At 36.7% G+C, this 23,176-nt stretch overlaps 1 protein-coding gene and 2 pseudogenes across 4 annotated transcripts in view; 2 read left to right on the top strand and 1 right to left on the bottom strand.

Moving 5' to 3' along the window:
- Window positions 1-23,176, top strand: part of AVL9 (AVL9 cell migration associated) — a 184,818-nt gene that overhangs the window by 78,078 nt on the left and 83,564 nt on the right. For all 4 annotated transcript variants that reach the window (XM_077120366.1, XM_077120361.1, XM_077120360.1 and 1 more), the window contains 2 exons: window positions 19,161-19,227; window positions 20,558-20,598. In XM_077120366.1, coding sequence (XP_076976481.1) covers window positions 19,161-19,227; window positions 20,558-20,598 — 108 coding nt within the window. The remainder of the gene's footprint in view (window positions 1-19,160; window positions 19,228-20,557; window positions 20,599-23,176) is intronic.
- Window positions 1,406-11,927, top strand: LOC143678710 (zinc finger protein 518A-like; annotated as a pseudogene).
- LOC143678700 (CAAX prenyl protease 1 homolog pseudogene) lies at window positions 12,082-13,032 on the bottom strand (annotated as a pseudogene).

The following is a 23,176-nucleotide window of genomic DNA, read 5'->3' as shown; positions in this document are numbered from 1 at the left end:
GCCGCCGTTAGGGACACAGCGGCAGTGGGGACCACGGCACATGTCATCTCTTCTTTTGATTACAGTTCCCGATTGCGGCATTGTCCCAGCATTAAATTGTATGCCTTTTGTTTCCTGAAGAAAGAGCTGGTGCTAGCAACCCACTCTGGCCTGAGGACCTCAGGCCCACTGAGCCTTCTATCACTCAAAAGGCTTCACCTGGTCTTCCTGTCAAACCCTCACTTTCTCAAGCTGTGATTTTTTTTTTTAGATGAGAAAGCTGAGGTGTAGAGAAGTTGAGGCTTGCCAGAAATCACAGAACAGAGCTAGAATTAGAGCTTGCATTTCCTGACTCCCAGATTAGTGTTATTTTACTTCAGTTTATTACTTCTTGGTAAATTTATGTGGGAAAAATTATGGTATTTTGAAGAATCTCAGCACATTGTTTCCTGTTTAAATTGCAAATAACTTCAAGAGTTTTATCAGGAAAAATGTTTGGATTTTTTTTCCATTAAATCATACCATCTGAACAGAAACAATTATTTTACAGTGAAAAACAAAATACTTTAACAAAATATTATAATCTGAAAACTGAGATTTTTGTACTATCAGATCAATGCCTAAGCCAAGTATTTCAGAAAGTAGTTTTCATCATAAACTAAAAAATGTGAAAATTAACTTACCGAAGTTAAATATTCCAAATGAAGCCTTATTGAAACCTGAAATTGACAAATACAGAAAATTATTTCAGATTAAACCACAGACTGCAAGAAAATCTATTGCTATAAAGACTATAAGCTGTGAAGAGGAGTGTATGGTACTCCATATCTGAGAGAGCTGAAGAAGAGGGTATAAAAATGTCTGTAAAATACTCAATTTTAGTTTTTCAGAATGCCAAGTTAACACTCAGTGTAACCCAAATGATTTGCAGAAACACTTTCAGATGTGGCACCATGGTGAATTACTTTCATACCCTTGTGAAATGTGTAGTTTTTCTACAAATGACTTCTAAGTATTTAAACAACACAGGTGCACCCATAGAAGCACATCAGTAAAATGTGGTATTTGTAAGATGAGAATGTATATACTTTATTGAAATTGACAAAGCATTTCGTATCCACACATTGTGTTAATGTTAATTTTCAATGTGAAAGGTGCAAATTCTCCTCTAAGGATGTTGGCACACTTGTTCAGCACTTTCATGGTCATGATGAAATTCGTTATAAATATGGTAAATGCCATCATGTATGTTTTACCAAAGGAGAACTGTAGAAGCACCTTCACGTTCATTCTGGTACATTTCCCTTTACTTGTCAATATTATAGCTATGGTGTGATCAGGAAAGAGTGAGTACCTTGTAAGATATGTTCTAACTCTGCACAAAGAACATTTATATATGAAAGAAAAACTGGAAAAAAGACAAAGGATGGCGAAGACTTCAGCAGGACTTAATACTGAAAAGATACAAAATAGGTGCATCAAGGACAACATTCTGGAAATGTAAGAAAATTAATGGAAGTGACAGAAATACAGACAAAAATGCACAAGTGCTTTAAAAAAAATGAGCAAAACACAGACTAAATATGAAGACCAGAGTCATCTTGTTCAAGAACATTTAAATGAAGAAAAGAATGACACAGTATACACTGTGGGGAGATTAATGATAAACATTGAGTCAGATTCAGAAAAGCCAACTCTTCTGTCCACTCGGCAGTGTAATAGAGATGAAGAAGGATCAAATTCTACTTCAGGTTTCTTTTTTTAAATTTTTTTTTTATTAATTAAAAAAAATTAACTAACACAACATTAGAAATCAATCCAATCTACATATGCAATCAGTAATTCTTAATATCATCACATAGGTGTATGGTCATCATTTCTCAGTACATATGCATCGATTTAGAGAAAGAAATAGCACGACAACAGAAAAAGAAATAAAGTGATAACAGAGAAAACACAAATAAAAATAAAAAGTACAAAAATATATAAGAGAAAGAAACAAAAAAAACAAAAAAAAAAACTATAGATCAGATGCAGCTTCATTCAGCGTTCCAACATAATTACATTACAGATAGGCAGTATTGTGCTGACCATTTTTTTTTTTTTTTTAGACATCATACCATTCTACATGCAATCAGTAATTCTTAACATCATCACATAGATGCATGATCATCGTTTCTTAGTACATTTGCATCGGTTTAGAAGAACTAGCAGTATAACAGAAAAAAATATAGAATGTTAATATAGAGAAAAAAAAATAAAAGTAATAATAATAAGAACAAAACAAACAAAACAAAACAAAACAAGAACCTATCGCTCAGATGCAGCTTCATTCAGTATTTTAACATGATTACTTTACAATTAGGTATTATTGTGCTGTCCATTTTTGAGTTTTTGTATCTAGTCCTATTACACAGTCTGTATTCCATCAGCTCCAATTACCCATTATCTTACCCTGTTTCTAACTCCTGCTGAACTCTGTTACCAATGACATATTCCAAGTTTATTCTCGAGTGTCGATTCACATCACTGGGACCATACAGTATTTGTCTTTTAGTTTTTGGCTAGACTCACTCAGCATAATGTTCTCTAGGTCCATCCATGTTATTACATGCTTCATAAGTTTATCCTGCCTTAAAGCTGCATAATATTCCATCGTATGTATATACCACAGTTTGTTTAGCCACTCGTCTGTTGATGGACATTTTGGCTGTTTCCATCTCTTTGCAATTGTAAATAACGCTGCTATAAACATTGGTGTGCAAATGTCTGTTTGAGTTTTTGCCCTTAATTCCTTTGAGTAGATTCCCAGCAATGGTATTGCTGGGTCGTATGGCAATTCTATATTCAGCTTTTTGAGGAACCGCCAAACTGTTTTCCACAGTGGTTGCACCATTTGGCATTCCCACCAACAGTGGATAAGTGTGCCTCTTTCACCGCATCCTCTCCAGCACTTGTCATTTTCTGTTTTGTTGATAATGGCCATTCTGGTGGGTGTGAGATGATATCTCATTGTGGTTTTGATTTGCATTTCTCTAATGGCCAGGGACATTGAGCATCTCTTCATGTGTCTTTTGGCCATTTGTATTTCCTCCTCTGAGAGGTGTCTATTCAAGTCTTTTTCCCATTTTGTAATTGGGTTGGCTATCTTTTTGTTGTTGAGTTGAACAATCTCATTATAAATTCTGGATACTAGACCTTTATCTGATATGTCGTTTCCAAATATTGATTCCCATTGTGTAGGCTGTCTTTCTACTTTCTTGATGAAGTTCTTTGATGCACAAAAGTGTTTCATTTTGAGGAGTTCCCATTTATTTATTTCCTTCTTCAGTGCTCTTGCTTTAGGTGTAAGGTCCATAAAACCGCCTCCAATTGTAAGATTCATAAGATATCTCCCGACATTTTCCTCTAACTGTTCTATGGTCTTAGACCTAATGTTTAGATCTTTGATCCATTTTGAGTTAACTTTTGTGTAGGGTGTGAGATATGGGTCTTCTTTCATTCTTTTGCATATGGATATCCAGTTCTCTAGGCACCATTTATTGAAGAGACTGTTCTGTCCCAGGTGAGTTGGCTTGACTGCCTTATCAAAGATCAAATGTCCATAGATGAGAGGGTCTATATCTGAGCACTCTATTCGATTCCATTGGTCGATATATCTATCTTTATGCCAATACCATGCTGTTTTGACCACTGTGGCTTCATAATATGCCTTAAAGTCAGGCAGTGCAAGACCTCCAGCTTCGTTTTTTTTCCTCAAGATGTTTTTAGCAATTCGGGGCACCCTGCCCTTCCAGATAAATTTGCTTATTGGTTTTTCTATTTCTGAAAAATAAGTTGTTGGGATTTTGGTTGGTATTGCATTGAATCTGTAAATCAATTTAGGTAGGATTGACATCTTAACTATATTTAGTCTTCCAATCCATGAACACGGTATGCCCTTCCATCTGTTTAGGTCTTCTGTGATTTCTTTTAGCAGTTTTTTGTAGTTTTCTTTATATAGGTTTTTTGTCTCTTTAGTTAAATTTATTCCTAGGTATTTTATTCTTTTAGTTGCAATTGTAAATGGGATTCGTTTCTTGATTTCCCCCTCCGCTTGTTCATTGCTAGTGTATAGAAATGCTACAGATTTTTGAATGTTGATCTTGTAACCTGCTACTTTGCTGTACTCATTTATTAGCTCTAGTAGTTTTGTTGTGGATTTTTCCGGGTTTTCGACGTATAGTATCATATCATCTGCAAACAGTGATAGTTTTACTTCTTCCTTTCCAATTTTGATGCCTTGTATTTCTTTTTCTTGTCTAATTGCTCTGGCTAGAACCTCCAACACAATGTTGAATAATAGTGGTGATAGTGGACATCCTTGTCTTGTTCCTGATCTTAGGGGGAACGTTTTCAATTTTTCCCCATTAAGGATGATATTAGCTGTGGGTTTTTCATATATTCCCTCTATCATTTTAAGGAAGTTCCCTTGTATTCCTATCCTTTGAAGTGTTTTCAACAGGAAAGGATGCTGAATCTTGTCAAATGCCTTCTCTGCATCAATTGAGATGATCATGTGATTTTTCTACTTTGATTTGTTGATATGGTGTATTACATTAATTGATTTTCTTATGTTGAACCATCCTTGCATACCTGGGATGAATCCTACTTGGTCATGGTGAATAATTCTTTTAATGTGTTGTTGGATACGATTTGCTAGAATTTTATTGAGGATTTTTGCATCTATATTCATTAGAGAGATCGGCCTGTAGTTTTCTTTTCTTGTAATATCTTTGCCTGGTTTTGGTATGAGGGTAATGTTGGCGTCATAGAATGAATTAGGTAGTTTTCCCTCCACTTCGATTTTTTTGAAGAGTTTGAGGAGAGTTGGTACTAATTCTTTCTGGAATGTTTGATAGAATTCACATGTGAAGCCGTCTGGTCCTGGACTTTTCTTTTTAGGAAGCTTTTGAATGACTAATTCAATTTCTTTACTTGTGATTGGTTTGTTGAGGTCATCTATGTCTTCTTGAGTCAAAGTTGGTTGTTCATGTCTTTCCAGGAACCCGTCCATTTCCTCTAAATTGTTGTATTTATTAGCGTAAAGTTGTTCATAGTATCCTGTTATTACCTCCTTTATTTCTGTGAGGTCAGTAGTTATGTCTCCTCTTCCATTTCTGATCTTATTTATTTGCATCCTCTCTCTTCTTCTTTTTGTCAATCTTGCTAAGGGCCCATCAATCTTATTGATTTTCTCATAGAACCAACTTCTGGCCTTATTGATTTTCTCTATTGTTTTCATGTTTTCAATTTCATTTATTTCTGCTCTAATCTTTGTTATTTCTTTCCTTTTGCTTGCTTTGGGGTTAGCTTGCTGTTCTTTCTCCAGTTCTTCCAAATGGATAGTTAATTCCTGAATTTTTGCCTTTTCTTCTTTTCTGATATAGGCATTTAGAGCAATAAATTTCCCTCTTAGCACTGCCTTTGCTGCGTCCCATAAGTTTTGATATGTTGTGTTTTCATTTTCATTCGCCTCAAGGTATTTGCTAATTTCTCTAGCAATTTCTTCTTTGACCCAGTCGTTGTTTAGGAGTGTGTTGTTGAGCCTCCACGTATTTGTGAATTTTCTGGCACTCTGCCTATTATTGATTTCCAACATCATTCCTTTATGGTCCGAGAAAGTGTTGTGTAAGATTTCAATCTTTTTAAATTTGTTAAGACTTGCTTTGTGACCCAGCATATGGTCTATCTTTGAGAATGATCCATGAGCACTTGAGAAAAAGGTGTATCCTGCTGTTGTGGGATGTAATGTCCTATAAATGTCTATTAAGTCTAGTTCATTTATAGTAATATTCAGATTCTCTATTTCTTTGTTGATCCTCTGTCTAGATGTTCTGTCCATTGATGAGAGTGGTGAGTTGAAGTCTCCAACTATTATGGTATATGAGTCTATTTCCCTTTTCAGTGTTCGCAGTATATTCCTCACGTATTTTGGGGCATTCTGATTCGGTGCGTAAATATTTATGATTGTTATGTCTTCTTGTTTAATTGTTCCTTTTATTAATATATAGTGTCCTTCTTTGTCTCTTTTAACTGTTTTACATTTGAAGTCTAATTTGTTGGATATTAGTATAGCCACTCCTGCTCTTTTCTGGTTGTTATTTTCATGAAATATCTTTTCCCAACCTTTCACTTTCAACCTATGTTTATCTTTGGGTCTAAGATGTGTTTCCTGTAGACAGCATATAGAAGGATCCTGTTTTTTAATCCATTCTGCCAATCTATGTCTTTTGATTGGGGAATTCAGTCCATTAACTTTTAGTGTTACTACTGTTTGGATAATATTTTCCTCTACCATTTTGCCTTTTGTATTATATATATCATATCTGATTTTCCTTCTTTCTACACTTTACTCCATACCTCTCTCTTCTGTCTTTTTGTATCTGACTCTAGTGCTCCCTTTAGTATTTCTTGCAGAGCTGGTCTCTTGGTCACAAATTCTTTCAGTGACTTTTTGTCTGAGAATGTTTTAATTTCTCCCTCATTTTTGAAGGATAATTTTGCTGGATATAGGAGTCTTGGTTGGCAGTTTTTCTCTTTTAGTATTTTAAATATATCATCCCACTGTCTTCTAGCTTCCATGGTTTCTGCTGAGAAATCTACACAAAGTCTTATTGGGTTTCCCTTGTATGTGATGGATTGTTTTTCTCTTGCTGCTTTCAAGATCTTCTCTTTCTCTTTGACCTCTGACATTCTAACTAGTAAGTGTCTTGGAGAACGCCTATTTGGGTCTAATCTCTTTGGGGTGCGCTGCACTTCTTGGATCTGTAATTTTAGGTCTTTCATAAGAGTTGGGAAATTTTCAGTGATAATTTCTTCCATTAGTTTTTCTCCTCCTTTTCCCTTCTCTTCTCCTTCTGGGACACCCACAACACGTATATTTGTGCGGTTCATATTGTCCTTGAGTTCCCTGATACCCTGTTGAAATTTTTCCATTCTTTTCCCTATAGTTTCTGTTTCTTTTTGGAATTCAGATGTTCCATCCTCCAAATCACTAATTCTATCTTCTGTCTCTTTAAATCTATCATTGTAGCTATCCATTATTTTTTCTATGTTTGCTACTTTATCCTTCACTTCCATAAGTTCTGCGATTTGTTTTTTCAGTTTTTCTATTTCTTCTTTATGTTCAGCCCATGTCCTCTTCATGTCCTCCCTCAATTTATCGATTTCATTTTTGAAGAGGTTTTCCATTTCTGTTCGTATATTCAGCATTAGTTGTCTCAGCTCTTGTGTCTCATTTGAGCTATTGGTTTGTTCCTTTGACTGAGCCATATTCTCAATCTTTTGAGCATGGACAGTTATCTTCTGCTGCTGGCGTCTGGGCATTTATTCAGATTTCTCTTGGTGTTGGACCCAGCAAGGTTGTAATATTTTTCTTTGAAATCTCTGGGTTCTGTTTTTCTTATCCTGCCCAGTAGGTGGCACACGTGGCACACGTTTGTCTCAAGTGTTTGGAATGGGTCTCCCCCAGTCACCGATCTCCGTGGCCTGGGGATTTCGGATCCAATTCTCTCCGTTGGTTCAGGGGCCGCGCGTGGTGGGGGCGTCACCTGCCGCGGCTTGAGGGGACCCTGTGGCTGGTTGCGGGCCGCAGCGGGCCTGGGGGATTCCCCACCGGACCAGGAAGCCTCCCGTGGGGGGAGGCTACCGCTGCTTGGGTAGCCCTCCTATCCGAGACTCGTATCCGCGGACTTGAAGCAGAGACTCGAAGCCGCCCGCAAAAGAGGGGTGCCGCCTGCCTCGGCTAGGGAAACTTGCTTCTCCAATACTCTCAGCTGGCCCGGAAAGGAGGGAGGGAGTAGCTCGGACCACCGCAGCTGCCGCTGATCGGGAAATCACGCGCCGCTCGGGGGTCTCACCGCAGCCAAGTCTCTCCGTCAGTCTAGCCAGCCCAGACTTTGGATAGCCCTCTGATCTGAGATTCGTAGCCACGGACTCAAAGCCGAGACTCGAAGCCGCCCGCAGAAGAAGGGCGCCACCTGCCTCGGCTTGGGAAACTTGCTTCTCCGATACTCTCAGCCGGCCCGGGAAGGAGGGAGGGATTAGCTCGGACCGCCGCAGCTGCGGCTGCTCGGGAAATCGCCCGCCGCTCGGGGATCTCACTCACCGCAGCCGAGTTTCGCAGTCAGACTAACCAGCCCAGACTGGGTTACGCTGTGTGTCCATTCCCTGCTGTAGCCCCGGGAGCTGTTCTGTACTGTTTCTGTTCACCTATTAGTTGATTTGGAGTCGGAGGAACTAAGACGCATGTACCTTACTAAGACGCCATCTTGAATCCTATATCTACTTTAAATTCCTTGGACCGCATAAGTGGATGTCCTGAAAAGGTTCGCCGCCAGCCTCCGGATTACGTGCGCGGGGGCCTACTTCAGGTTTCTTGAAGTCAGTTGTACAAATACCTACAGTGATAATGGTGAAAAATAACAAACAGTTCCTGCTAACTATAGTGCTAAGTATATGCACTTAAAGATAATGGATAGAAAACAATGTATTCTAATAAAATTGCTGCCTACTAATAAATAAAATTTATATTCATTGTATTCACAGTTAGATGCTATAAAAGACAGTACTGTCAATTTGCAGCCCCAGACTTTGGACTTTTTATGTTCACCTCCTAAACTTTCTGGAAAGATTATGTCAGAAAAAGAGGGTTTTGATATCTCAAATGAGTAATAAGCTTCAGTCAGTGGTTGATGAAAAAAGTGTATCTTCTTTGCCAACAACCTCAGAATTGATTACAACATCAGTGAATTTGACCACAAAAGTTGAAAATAGAGATAATGTTGGCTTACGGGGAAATCATATTACTCAAAGTCACGGTCAGGTATCAGCTGCCACCATTACAAGTCCAGATAAAGTCAACTACTTACCAAGCCAAATGCATATTAACAGTGGAGATATGCATAATTACTGCATTAACTATATCAACTCTGAGTTAACTATTGAATCTTTTAACCAAGAATCATTACCTTTTCATAATTACTCAAAAGTGAATAATTCTAATAAACATCGTAGATCTTCAGGAACAGCAGTGTTCGAAAATCCTCAAGCAGATTCTTCATCAAGCAAAACAATTATTCAGCAGTCAATAAGTGAAGTTTTATCCCTGGTGAGGAAGGAGAGCTCAAACCCGGATAGTGTGTTAGCATCTATTAGCCTTTAAAATACTAAAAATGGTACTTTAAAAAGGACAGGCTGAAATGGAAGAACAATTTTCTTTAGAAAAAGTGCAAAACAGTGATGGACAAAATTTGTACACTAATGAAAATAAAAGTTTCAAGAGTGTGACTGAAAAATCTGTATAGGATGACATTTCTAATATTGATTCACCTATAATGCCTAGAATCACATCTGTTTTCTCTCCAGAGCCAACAGGCATCAGAATTTTTGCCACCTGAAGTAAACTAGTTACTTCAAGATGTATGAAAAACAAAATCTGATGTAAAACAAGACTGATAACACTCCTGATAAAGGCTTACTACTTCATTATGACCCGTCATTTCAGAAACACGAGAAAGAAGGCAAAATAGTTGCATCTTCAAAAGATCTGAAAGTGCAAAGCATCTTCCCACATCCTTCTGGTAGTGTGGATATTAATATGCCTACAAATGATACAAATTTAAAATGAGGTGGGAAAGAAAAACAAGTACTATCAATGTCACAAAACCTGAGACTCAGAGAACACACCTAGAATTGGCACATTACTTAAGACTCAGATGCAGATAATAACAACAACTTGTAAAAGACAAACTTTGAACCGCTACACAAAATTTAGGCTCTTTATATGTGCAAACTCACTTCTAAATTCAGAACAAAAAAGGCTAAATTTGTTCAGACTCCAAAAGGCTTTTTTGTATCTTTGCAGATTGCTTATAAGCCTGGATTACATGTTGTTTCAGGAAGACCACATCCAGTGATTAATACACAAGGTGTGCCCACTTCTCTTCTTTTAAACAAGAAACTTGGCATGATTTTAACTTTTAGTAATGGGAAACTTGAAGATGTTTCCAGTGTTAAAACAGAGTGTTCAAGCTTGTGGAGAAACTATGATAAAGGAGCCTGCGAAACACCCTTTTAAAGGTAGAATCAAACAAGTGTCTTTCACTTGCACTTTGTTCCAGCATTGACAGTTGCTTGAACATGAAAAGTAGCTCAGAAAAAATTAAAAGTACCTTATGTTATGAAAACATCAGTCTGTTCTTTAGTGAAAGCTGTTCCTGTTTCTAATATGCTATCTGAACATCAGGGCAGTAAGTTAAATATCTTGGATTCAGTAAAACAGCAAAATGACGTTTGCCAAAACCACCTCTTTATGTTTTCTTGCCTAGTGGAAACAAACTTTTTTTTTTATTAGGTGTATGATGCCAAATAAAACTGAGCTGCTTAAGCCTAAATTAGTCCAAAATAGTACGTATCATCAAAATTTACAGCCAAAGAAATCTGAAGGAACACCAAAAAAATTGCTAAAAATTTTAAACCCTATTTTAAATGTGACTACTTCTAGTAATTTTTCAGTAAACAATTTTACATCCTCATTGCAAAAAGATGATATACCATCTAAACAGACTACAGGAGAGCAGAAAGAGCCAGAATTTTCTAGAGATGCCTTGCCCTTCTCACTAGATTTGATGCCAGCAAATGAAATTATGGTAACTTCTGCAATAATGCTCAGAAATTCCTGAAGAACTAGTGTGTGATACTATCCAAACAGAGACCAGAACACTAAGGTGTAAGACAGGTTGTCCACATGAGAGAAGCTTCAATAGAAAAAAAGACTTCCAAAAAAATCTCATGTAAGAAGTAAAGATTCTGAAACTATCTTTGCATCTAGAAACAGAAACTGTAAACAAAAATGTAGGGACAGTTACCAAGAACCTCCTAGGAAAAAAGCAACATTGCATAGAAAGTGTAAAGAAAAGGCTAAACCTGAAAATTTCCATCAAACATTTGGACTTTGCAGACTTAGATTTTCGAAAGATTCTGTTAAAACTTTGAGGCTTTTCCCTTTTAGTTCCAAACAGCTTGTGAAATATCCTAGGAGAAACTAACCAGTTGTAGTTTTGAATCATCCTGATGCAGGTGCACCAGAAATAGTAATATTACGAAAACTATTGCTAAATTTAATGGACGTGTACTTAAGTTTTCATTGTCAAACAGAACTGTTGATCCTTTACTGAAACCAATTTGTTGTCTCTTTTGAAACAATTTATGAAGAATTTTCCAAGAGACATAAAACATTTAAACTTCTTAGTGCGGTGAAAGAAAGATTTGTGTTAAAGTTAACACTCAAAAAGACAAGCAGAAACAATTACCAGATTGTAAAAACTGCCTCTGAAAATGTTCTGAAGGCTTGTAAGTTTACCTGTTGATTTTGTGGTAGAGTGTTTGACAATCAGGATGTTTGGGCTGGTCATGGGCAGATACATTTAATGAAAGCGCTTCGGGATTGGGATATGTTAGAATAGTTTACCATATTTACCAACGAAAAGAAAAAGATAAAATTATCTTGTAAGAAAACAGTGGGTTGAATTACATCAAACATTTTCCGTGTCAATGTAGTACCTGAAATTAATAATTTTTAAAGTAGATTATATTTCAGTGAGAGAGCAAAAGTTTGATGGGCAATATTGCAAAGTACAACCACTGTGTGCATAAGTCCTTGAAAGAAACTAGTCATAGTGCAGGTGTACATATGTCAACTGTAACGGTAGGTCCCAAATGGGCCCATTTCCCCAATAGTTTTATTTTCAAAAAAGCCATATGTAGATGCTTCAAGCTATCTTGCTATGCACATTATACTTGTATTTGTTTTTGTACAAATTTGTCTACTTAGTGAAACATCTTTTGTATAAAACCTTACTTTTGTACAATTTATCTACTTTCTTAGTGAAACATCTTTTGTATAAAAACTGTTAAATTGTGTTTCTTAAATTGAACCTAAGAATGGACTTGATTTGAAATATACAGTATAAATAATGTGTATGATGTTTAAAGAATGGCAAGCATTGCTGATTTCTGTAACAAACTCTTTATTCAATTAAATGTATCTTAAGATTGTGTTCAAAAAGTAAAAATATACTGGAAGATGGTCAGTAGTCCAATTAGAGTGGGTTGACTGTCAGAAAAACCAGATGCAGCAAAAAGTTCTTTTCGACCAGTTAATATAGCAAACACGAAAAAACACAAGAAAGAATTCATCTGACTAATAATGATATTTTTGACTGTGTCCCAACTTCCAGTGTCCCAGTTCATGGCCTAGTACAGCAAGCAGCAAGCACCTCTTCATTTTTACACCCTTGTTTCTTATTTTTAAGTTTAGCATTTATTTCTTCACTGTCCCCTTTTCTATTATGTGGGTTTCTAAGCTAGCCTCCTTCTTGGATGTCTTTGTTTAGTATAGATTACTCTTCTAGTAGAGTGTCAAACAAAACTATTTGCTTGTTCTTGAAGCCATAAAAATAAGCATTGCTGTGGGAAGAACGTTTAGATCCTTCAACAACATACACCTTAGTCAAAGCTAAGTCAGTACTCTTTGCCATTACTTCAATTTCTTGTTTAAGCTTTCCTTCTGGCAAAGGTGTGAATTTGTCAAATAAAGGGCCAATATAATCAGCATAGATTGTGACAAGCACCAGAGAAACGGCTAATGTGAACAGCCAGGCATATATAAAAAAATTCGTCACCCCCAATTTTAATAATGTAAAGTAGAAGTGAAGACACAGACAATAAAATACACTGAGTCACAATAAATTTCTTGATTGCATCTTTCATGAAGAATCCCAAGGTCTGTTGATTGAAACCATGTTTTTCTTCTATTACAAAGGAATTATAAAGACTCCATGGCCAACCAGCCAATGCACTGAAAAGTGTAGTTAATAGAAACATCAAGGACTGGGTGATTTCATACTCTGGTCCAAAGCCAGCATATCCACAGAACCATCCAGAAAGTCTCCAGAGATAAGGGATTCCTCCAAAAAGAAGAATAGGCAAATCAGGGATGCAGTGGGACATCTGTGCCTTTTCTGGGTCAGGAAAAGGTGATTTCTTAGGTAGCAGTCAAGATTTCACTGGAGTGGGCAAATAACATTACCCTTTGCTTTGAACAAAGTGAATGTAGTGAATTTTCCTGTTCTCCACTTGTTATTGATTTCCAGCTTCATTCCATTGTGATCAGACATTCACCAAATCACCAGGATATTAGAATAAGAGGGAAGCTGGTGACTTCAATCTCTGAATACAGACCTGACCCGAAACTGAAAGTGCTTCTACAGTCAAGATTTCTCAAATGTTTCTGAATCCATTATCTGTCCTAACTCTAGTAGTACATGAGTTGTTTATATATATCCTCCTCTGCCACTGTGCTAAGTAGGTCTCCCAAAGATAATACTGTCCAAGAGAACAGCAGCACAGCCCCAAAGATAACATCATTTATCAGCTGGCATCTCCCACAGGGCGTCCAGCAACCCCCACATCCCCTTGGCCACCTGATTCTCCTGGATCCTTCAGCATGCAAGGGTGCCACACTGACATCCATCCTCTCACAGTGTCTCTACAGTCCTTACTTTTTTGATTTAGGTGTTTAGGGTTTGTGTTGGTTTCCTAAATGCTGCCAGAATGCAATATACCAGAAATGGAATAGCTTTTAAAAAGAATGGATTAAGTTACAAGTTTACAGTTCATAGTTGTAAGGCCATAAAAATGTCCAAACTAAGGCATCCAGAGAACGATACCTTGACTCAAGAAAGTCTGTTGTCTGTCCCATTGTTCCTGATTTCACTGTCTCCAGTTTCTTATACCAAGGGTTTCCTCTGTAAGTGTCTGTAGGTCTTCACCTAGCTCCTCTGGTACACAATTCTGGGTTTTGGCTTGCTTAGCATCTCACAGAGAGGTACATGGTGACACCTGCTGGGCTTTGAATCTCCAAATGTCCATGTCTGGGCCTCTGCTCTGTCTTTTGATACTCCAGGTATCTCCAAATGTCTGCATCTCTGTTGGCTCTGAAGCAACTATACTCCAAGATCTAACCTTCCTCCAAAATATTTCCCCTTTTAAAGGACTCCTGGATACTAATCAGGACCCTTGTTTAGGCAGAGTCACATCTCCATCTACTCAAAAGGTCACACCCATAGTTGGGTGTCACATCTCCTACAGAAACACACTAATAAATATTTCACCCTAAACAATAGGTCTGCCCCCACAAGATTGAATAGGAAAAAAAACATGGCTTTTCTGGGATACATAACAATTTCAGACCAGCACCATTATAAATTTTCTTCTTAGCATTACCTTCACTGTATCCTGTAAGTTTTGATATGTGTTCTTTTTTTCATATATCACAAGATAATTAATTTCTCCTTTGACCCACTGGTTATTAAGAGTGTGTTGTTTAACCAACATATATTTGTGAATTTTCCTGTTCTCCACTTGTTATTGATTTCCAGCTTCATTCCATTGTGATCAGAGAAAGTTCTTTTGTATTATTTCAATCTTTTAAAATTTCTTTAGACTTGTTTTGTGACCGAACTTGTTGTCTTTCCTATGCACTTGAGAAGAATGAATATTCTGCTGTTTTGGGTGTAAACATTCTGTTGATATCTGTTAGCACAAGTTCATTTATCATTTAATTCAAGTTTTCTATTTCCTTATTGATCCTCTGTCTAGATGTTCTGTCTATTGATGAGAGCGATGTATTGAGGTCTCCAGTTATCATTGTGCAGATATCTTTTTCTCCCTTCAGTTTCACCAGTGTTCGCCTCATATTTTCGGGGACGCTCTGCTTAGGTGCTTGCATATTTATGATTGTCGTTTTTTCTTTTGTTTCATTTATGTTAAAAGGGGTGGATTGTCCCTTTTATTAATATATATAGTATTCTTCATTGTCGTTAATAACAATTTTGTTTTTTTATATCTGTTTTTCTTGATTCACTATTGCTATCCTGAATCATTTTTGGCTATTGCTTGCATAGAATATCTTTTTCCAGCCTTTCACTTTCAACTTACTAGTGTCCTTGGGTCTAAGGTGAGTCTCTTGTAGACAGCATATGATCATATTTTTCTATCCATTCTGCCAATCTGTGACTTCACACTGGGGAGTTTAATTCATGAACATTCGATGTTATTATATTGTAAAGATAGTACTTCAACCATATTGTCCTTTGGCTTTTATATGTCATATCTTGTTTTTGTCTCTCTTTTTAACCTTTTAGTTACCCTTACTGATAATCTTCATTTCAGTACTCTCCTCCAAGCCTCTTTTTCCTGTCTTTTCAACCTACAAAACTCCATTTAATATTTCTTATAAGGCAGGCCTTTTTTTTTTTATTTTTATTAATAAAGCCAATCAACATACAATATGAACACTCTTTTTTCCATCACATGGTTGTATTTTCATCATCATGAGCATTTCTTAGAACATTTGCATCAATTCAGAAAAAGAAATAAAAAGAAAACAGAAAAAAATTCATACATATCATACCCCTTAACCCCTCTACTAAATTTATTTTAACATTTGTTCCCCCTATTACTTATTTTTAATCCATATATTTTATTCGTTTGTCGATAAGATATATAAAAGAAGCATCAGATACAAGGTTTTCACAGTTACACAGTCACATGTGAAAGCTATATCATTATACAATCATCTTCAAGAAACATGGCTACTGGAACACAGCTCTACATTTTCAGGCAGTTCCCTCCAGTCTCTCTGTTACGCCTTAACTAAAAAGGTGATATCTATTTAATGCATTAGAATAACCTCCAGGATAATCTCTTGACTCTGAAATCTCTCAGCCACTGACACTTTATTTTATCTCATTTCTCTCTTCCCCCTTTTGGTCGAGAAGGTTTTCTCAATCCCTTTGATGCTGAGTCTCAGCTCATTCTAGGATTTCTGTCCCACATTGTAAGGCAGGCCTTTTGATAATGAACTCTCTCAGCTTCTGTTTATCAGTGATTACTTAAACTGTTCCTCATTTTTGATGGACAGTTTAGCCAAATACAGAATTCTTGACTGGCAGTTTTTCTCTTTCAGTATCTTAAGTGTATTGTGCTACTGCCTTCTCGCTTTCAGCGTATGATGGAAAATTGAGATTTATTAAGCATTACATGTGATGAGTCACTTTTCTTTTGCTGCTTTTAGATTTGTCTTTACCTTTGGTACCTAACAGTCTGATTAGTACGCATCTTGGAGTATGTCTATTTTCTTTTATTCCTTTTGGAAATATGTTGGACTTCTTCTTGGATCTGTTTATTATTAAGAGTTGAGAAGTTTTCAGCTATTATTTCCTCAAGTTTTTTTTCTGCCCCTTTTCCTTTCTCTTTACTTTCAGGATACCCATGATGCAAACATTTGTATGCTTCATGTTGCCATTCAATTCCGTGAAACTCTGGCTCAGTTTTCTCTCTAGAAGTTGCTTGTCTGTTTGATTTTTGTATGTTCTGTTTTCTATGTTGCTGGTCTTTTTTTCTGCCTGTTCACATCTGTTGAGTGTCTCGGTATATATATATATATATGGGGGGGAGGGGGCAGGCACTCTCAGGTATATTTTTAATCTTATCTATTCTGCTTTTCATTCCCAAAAGTTCTTTTCTTTTTCCTGGCATGCTTTCAAATTCTTCTTTATGCTCAACCAGTGTGTTATTAATATCTTTTATTTCTTTAGCCGTATTTTCCTTCATCCCCTTGAATTGATTTAGGAAATTTGTTTGAACATCCTTGATTAGTTTTTACAAATGCTGTACATTCTCTGGCTTTTTATATATATATATATATATATATATATATATATATATATATAAGTGAGCAGGCACTGGTAAACCCTAGTCTCCAGCATATAGGTGACAACTCTGCCGCTGAGCCACTGTTGCCCTCCCCTTCCCTGGCTTTTTAATTTGTTCCTTTGGTCCATATCTTCATGGTTCTTAGCCTGGCTTCTAATTTTTTACTCATATCTGGCCATCTAATTATTTTGATGTCATTATTCTGAGTGTTAGCTTCTTTCTCCTGTCTAGGATTTTGTTGTTGATTGGGTTTTATGTTAAGACTCTTTTTGATACTTACTTTGTCAGTATTTACCAGCCAAAACAGGGCCAGGGACCCATGCTGGAGGTGCAGATCAATTCCTAAGGGCTCTGGGGAGAGGGTCAGGTTAGATGCCAAAAAGAAAGCTACACTTTGCTGATCTGACCAGCAAATGTTGTTCTTCGACAACCTGTTCTCTACAACCCTACTCAGGAAGTAGTTTTAGCCCTCTGGTGGCTCCACCTCTGACAAGGGTGGAAACAATGGTTCTGACATTCCAGGTTGGACTGAGACTGTGGAACCTAGCTATCTAAATTCACCAGCCAAAACTGGATCAGTTCTAGGCCATGTCCCTCTGTGTTTTTGGGTGGAATGGACTTGTGCAGCCCTTCCAGTCTGCAGCAGCCTGCTAGGCAGACACAAGGCTGACCTGAAGCTGCTGGCCTCAGCAGTGGGAGAGAGAAAGATGGTAGGAGCTTTGGCTGAGGGAGATTTTACCAGTTTCTTAGTCTCTTTTTCTTCCTCTTTCCTGGATGTTGCGCAATATTTCCTTGTCTGTGGATCCCGAGTGCAGTTTTTTAGGTAGTTTCTAACTGTCCAGTAGCTGCCTTTGGAAGAGGAGTGACCCCTGCAACTCCATATTCCACCATCTTCGCATAAGTTTTCCCTGGATTCTGTCTTGATCTAATGAATGACGGACATTTAGATTTTTTGCATGGAGGCAGGAGTCCATTCCACCATGTGAACACAAGCTCTAAAATGTAGAAGGAAAGAAAGAGTAGTCTAGGTAACCTTTCACATTTCCTGCCCAGATTCTTTCTGATTGCTCACGTCTGGAAAAGAAAGAGAAAGTGCTGAAAGTGGGTAAGATATCAGGGAAATGTTGATTGTTTCCAAATTCAGGTCTGTCAATACAAATAGCCTTACTTTTTTTTTTTTAATTTTTATTTTTATTTTTTTTTATTAATTAACGGAAAAAAAGAAATTAACCCAACATTTAGAAATCATACCATTCTACATATGCATTCAGTAATTCTTAACATCATCACATAGATGCATGATCATTGTTTCTTAGTACATTTGCATCGGTTTAGAAGAACTAGCAACACAACAGAAAAAGATATAGAATGTTAATATAGAGAAAAAAAATAAAAGTGATAATAATAGTAAAAAAAAAAACCTATAGCTCAGATGCAGCTTCATTCAGTGTTTTAACATGATTACTTTACAATTAGGTATTATTGTGCTGTCCATTTTTGAGTTTTTGTATCTAGTCCTGTTGTACAGTCTGTATCCCTTCAGCTCCAATTACCCATTATCTTAACCCTGTTTCTAACTCCTGCTGGACTCTGTTACCAATGACATATTCCAAGTTTATTCTCGAATGTCGGTTCACATCAGTGGGACCATACAGTATTTGTCTTTTAGTTTTTGGCTAGACTCACTCAGCATAATGTTCTCTAGGTCCATCATGTTATTACATGCTTCATAAGTTTATCCTGTCTTAAAGCTGCATAATATTCCATCGTATGTATATACCACAGTTTGTTTAGCCACTCTTCTGTTGATGGACATTTTGGCTGTTTCCATCTCTTTGCAATTGTGAATAACGCTGCTATAAACATTGGTGTGCAGATGTCCGTTTGTGTCTTTGCCCTTAAGTCCTTTGAGTAGATACCTAGCAATGGTATTGCTGGGTTGTATGGCAATTCTATATTCAGCTTTTTGAGGAACTGCCAAACTGCCTTCCACAGTGATTGCACCATTTGACATTCCCACCAACAGTGGATAAGTGTGCCTCTTTCTCTGCATCCTCTCCAGCACTTGTCATTTTCTGTTTTGTTGATAATGGCCATTCTGGTGGGTATGAGATGATATCTCATTGTGGTTTTGATTTGCATTTCTCTAATGGCCAGGGACATTGAGCATCTCTTCATGTGCCTTTTGGCCATTTGTATTTCCTCTTCTGATAGGTGTCTGTTCAAGTCTTTTTCCCATTTTGTAATTGGGTTGGCTGTCAATAGCCTTACTTTTAAGGAATCAATTTTTTTCTGATTATCACATTTCTAATACAGTGTCTAAAATAATATTAAAATGTTCTCCAATCTATATTTTATAGGAGCTTTATGAACACATGAATAGTTCTTTGGGAGGAACTTCATTAGAAGGATCCCAAGTATACCTTGGTGAGTAACTTTTTTACACCTTTCTAACATTATTTCTTCTTTATTTGGCAAACTAAGTTGCATGTAAACTTAATGATAAGAACTGCACGTATGCATGGGATCTAAATTCAATGTTTGATTCAGTTTCTCCCCCTAAAAACTTTGAGACCTATAGTCTATATCATGATTAGAATCAAATTATAGAAAACTTTCCCTAAAACATCTTCTTAGCTATTGTTTATATCAGTAAGGGTTATCATAACACACTTGTACTGTTTGTTTCAATATTTGGAATTATTATGCAAAGTGAATTCCTATTTTTCAGAGTAGTAATGGAAATTTCTTCTTTTCCTTTAATTAATGCTGACCAGCTAAAATCTCTGTCATAGCAGAGTGAGAGAGAGCAAGAGAGATCTGCTCACCCCTCTTCTAACATTCTTCAGGTTGGGAAATTTGTTGACTTTAAATTATCCTCCATGCCAGAGGACCCAGGTTCGATTCCCAGTGCCTGCCCATGTTAAAAAAAAAAAAAAAAAGTTATTCTGCCCACCCAGAATATCCACTGGTGTCCTAAGTACTCAGTGGGTATGCATTAATATCCATCTCATGATATATATTTTTTAAAGCAGTTTTAATTACATAGTGACTTATGCTTACTCAATTCCCACTCAGTTCTTATTTCCCCATTTCAGCATGAAGCAGCCCAGTTGCGATAGTTTACTACTGTAGTCATGTGTGTAATATAAACTGGTTACACAGTTCCTATTCTGAGAATACATTTTTCCCTAAATTTTCTCAAGTTTTATGAGATGGAGATCTTTGGAGAAGACTGTGATTCAGAAACAATAGAATACGGAGTATAGTAACTGAAAAAACAGATTTAAATGATTCACTGCCACTGTAGTATGAGTGCTATAATTTCTAAACTTTTATAGTTTGTAAGATGTTTGTGGAATGGGGGAAGATGTTAGATCTGTACTGTCTGAAACAGTAGCCACTTACCACATGACTACTTGCATTTAAATTAAAATGAATAACTATTCACTTTATCAGTCCCATTTGCCATATTTTGACTACCCTTAGCCATGTGTAACTGCTGTAGTGGACAGCACAGATAGAACATTTCCATTGTCACAGAAAGTTCTATTTGACAGCACTGTGTGTGACTGTTAGTAGTAATTTCACAAATTCTGAGCATATGTGCATATAATCAAACATTACATAAATATTTGAATATTTTGAAATTCCTTCTTTGTTTTTTACCTTCCTTTCCTTTGAGGGGTACAAAAACTTTTTTCCAAATAAAACAGTAGATGATATTCACAGATTAGCTGTTTTGTTAACATTATAGGTCTATCTCCTCGAGATCTTGTCCTTCATTTTCGACACAAGGTATGATGCCTTATTTGATCTATAATGTACTAGAGTGAGAGATGCTGTTCATATTGGGTTCATTTAACTGGGCATTTTCCATGTGTAAACTGATTGGACACAAATTGTGGCATTAACTGTGTTTTAGTTCTTCTGAGACAGTGCTTAGTCTTATTACCATGCAAATCTGAAAGTGCTGCTACTCGTGCTTGTATCATAAAAATACAGTGATACAGTACTATCTTGTCATTGTCTGGTTTTTTTGCAGGGTAGGGTATGTTTTTTAATTGTATCATTTCAGATATCATGAAATTAGAGTGAATAAAACCATGTTTTAATGTTGCAGGATATTTTATTTGTTGCCCTGAGAGTGGAATATGTTCCAGTAAAATATCTTTATATATGCCTTCTGATCTTTATTAGAAATCTATACGTTGTCAAGGATATAGACACATTAATCAGAGACCTGATATGTGAGTGTCTTTGACATCTGTTTCGGTTGGCTAAAACTGCCGGAACGCGATATAGCAGAAATGTGTTGGCATTTTCAGTGAAGATTTATTAGATTACAAATTTACAGTTCTAAGACCATGAAAATGTCCAAATTAAGGCATCAAGAGGAAGATACCTTCTCTGAGGAAAGGCAGCTAGCATCTGGGGTTCCTCTATCACATGGAAAGATACATGTGACATCTGCTGGTCCTTGTCTTCTGGTTCTGGTTTCAAAATGTCTCACTCAGCAACTATGGATCCTTCTTGCTTCTCTTTAAGCTCTTTTCTCTATGCTCTTTTCTCTCTAAGCAATCTGGGCTTTACCTGTCTTTCATCCTTTTCACATAGGATTCCTTTGACCTACCTTGAATGGGCTGGTTTACATCTCAGTTGAAATAGCCTAAGTAAAAAGTCCCACCCACAATAAGTCTGTCAGCACAAGAATGGATTAAAAGAACATAAGTCTTCTCTGGGGTACATAACAGTTTTAAATCAGCGTAACATCCCATCACTACCCTATAAGAACTTTGCAAATATTTCAAGCAAAATGGCACCACGTCTTTCAAAAAACACAATTAGTAAAAAGTGATTTTACTGCTCCTCATATTTTTTAGATAATGCAGTTAACGTTTTATTTCTCAGTATAAATTCCTGTTTTTATTATATCTTCTTTTGAGAGTATATGTTATCATTAGTAGTATATTCACAATAAAAATTTTCACAGTATTCCAGAATGGAAACAACCTAAAAATCCATCACAAGTAATATGCTTACCTTGTATTGTAGTTATGCACTGTAATATCAAACAACAATGGAAATGAATGAGCTTTTTTTTTTTAACTTTTTTTATTAGTTAAAAAAATTAACAAACAAAACATTAAGAGATCATTCCATTCTACATATACAATCGGTAATTCTTAATATCATCACATAGTTGCATATTCATCATTTCTTAGAACATTTGCATCAATTTAGAAAAAGAAATAAAAAGACAACAGAAAAAGAAATAAAACGATAACAGAGAAAAAAAAATTATACATACCATACCCCTTACCCCTTGCTTTCATTTACCACTGGCATTTCAAACTAAATTTATTTTAACATTTGTTCCCCCTATTATTTATTTTTATTCCATATGTTCTACTCTTCTGCTGATATAGTAGCTAAAAGGAGCATCAGACACAAGGTTTTCACATTCACAGAGTCTCATTGTGAAAGCTATATCATTGTTCAATCATCATCAAGAAACATGGCTACTGGAACACAGCTCTACATTTTCAGGCAGTTCCCTCCAGCCTCTCCACTACATCTTGAACAACAGGTGATATCTACTTAATGCATAAGAATAACCTCCAGGATAACCTCTCAGCTCTGTTTGGAATCTCACAGCCATTGACACTTAGTCTCATTTCACTCTTCCCCCTTTGGTCGAGAAGGTTCTCTCAATCCCTTGATGTTAATTCTCAGCTCATTCTAGGGTTTTTCTCAGTCCCTTGATGCTGAGTCTCAGCTCATTCCAGGATCTCTGTCCCACGCTGCCAGGAAGGTCCACACCCCTGGGAGTCATGTCCCACGCAGAGAAGGGGAGGGTGGTGAGACTGCTCATCATGTTGGTTGGAGAGAGAGGCCACATCTGAGCAACAAAAGAGGCTCTCTTGGGGGTGACTCTTAGGCCTAAATTTTAAGTAGACTTGACCTATCCTTTGTGGGGTTAAGTTTCATGTGAACAAACCCCAAGCCTGGGGGCTCAGCCTATAGCTTTGGTTGTCCACACTGCTTGTGAGAATATCAAGAATTCAACTTGGGGAAGTTGAATTTCTCCCCACTCTCACCATTCCCTGAAGGGGGCTTGCAAATACTTTTCCAGTCACTGATCAAATCACTCTGGGATTCATCGGGGCATCACTCTGGACAAACCAACAAAATCTCATGTCCTACCTGAGATTCCAAGTACTTATGACATTCAATCAAACTATCTACATGAGTTATATTAGGAAATGCTCTAGTAAATTTAAATTTTGTAACAAATAAACATTTTTTGCTTTAGTCTCACACATAAGGTGACATTTTAAAGTATTAATTATCATCTGTTTTCAGCACCCTGCAA

The sequence above is a fragment of the Tamandua tetradactyla genome, chromosome 1 (assembly GCF_023851605.1).
Source record: "Tamandua tetradactyla isolate mTamTet1 chromosome 1, mTamTet1.pri, whole genome shotgun sequence".
In the NCBI taxonomy this organism is placed as follows: domain Eukaryota; kingdom Metazoa; phylum Chordata; class Mammalia; order Pilosa; family Myrmecophagidae; genus Tamandua; species Tamandua tetradactyla.
This window is presented reverse-complemented; position numbering and strand designations above follow the sequence as displayed.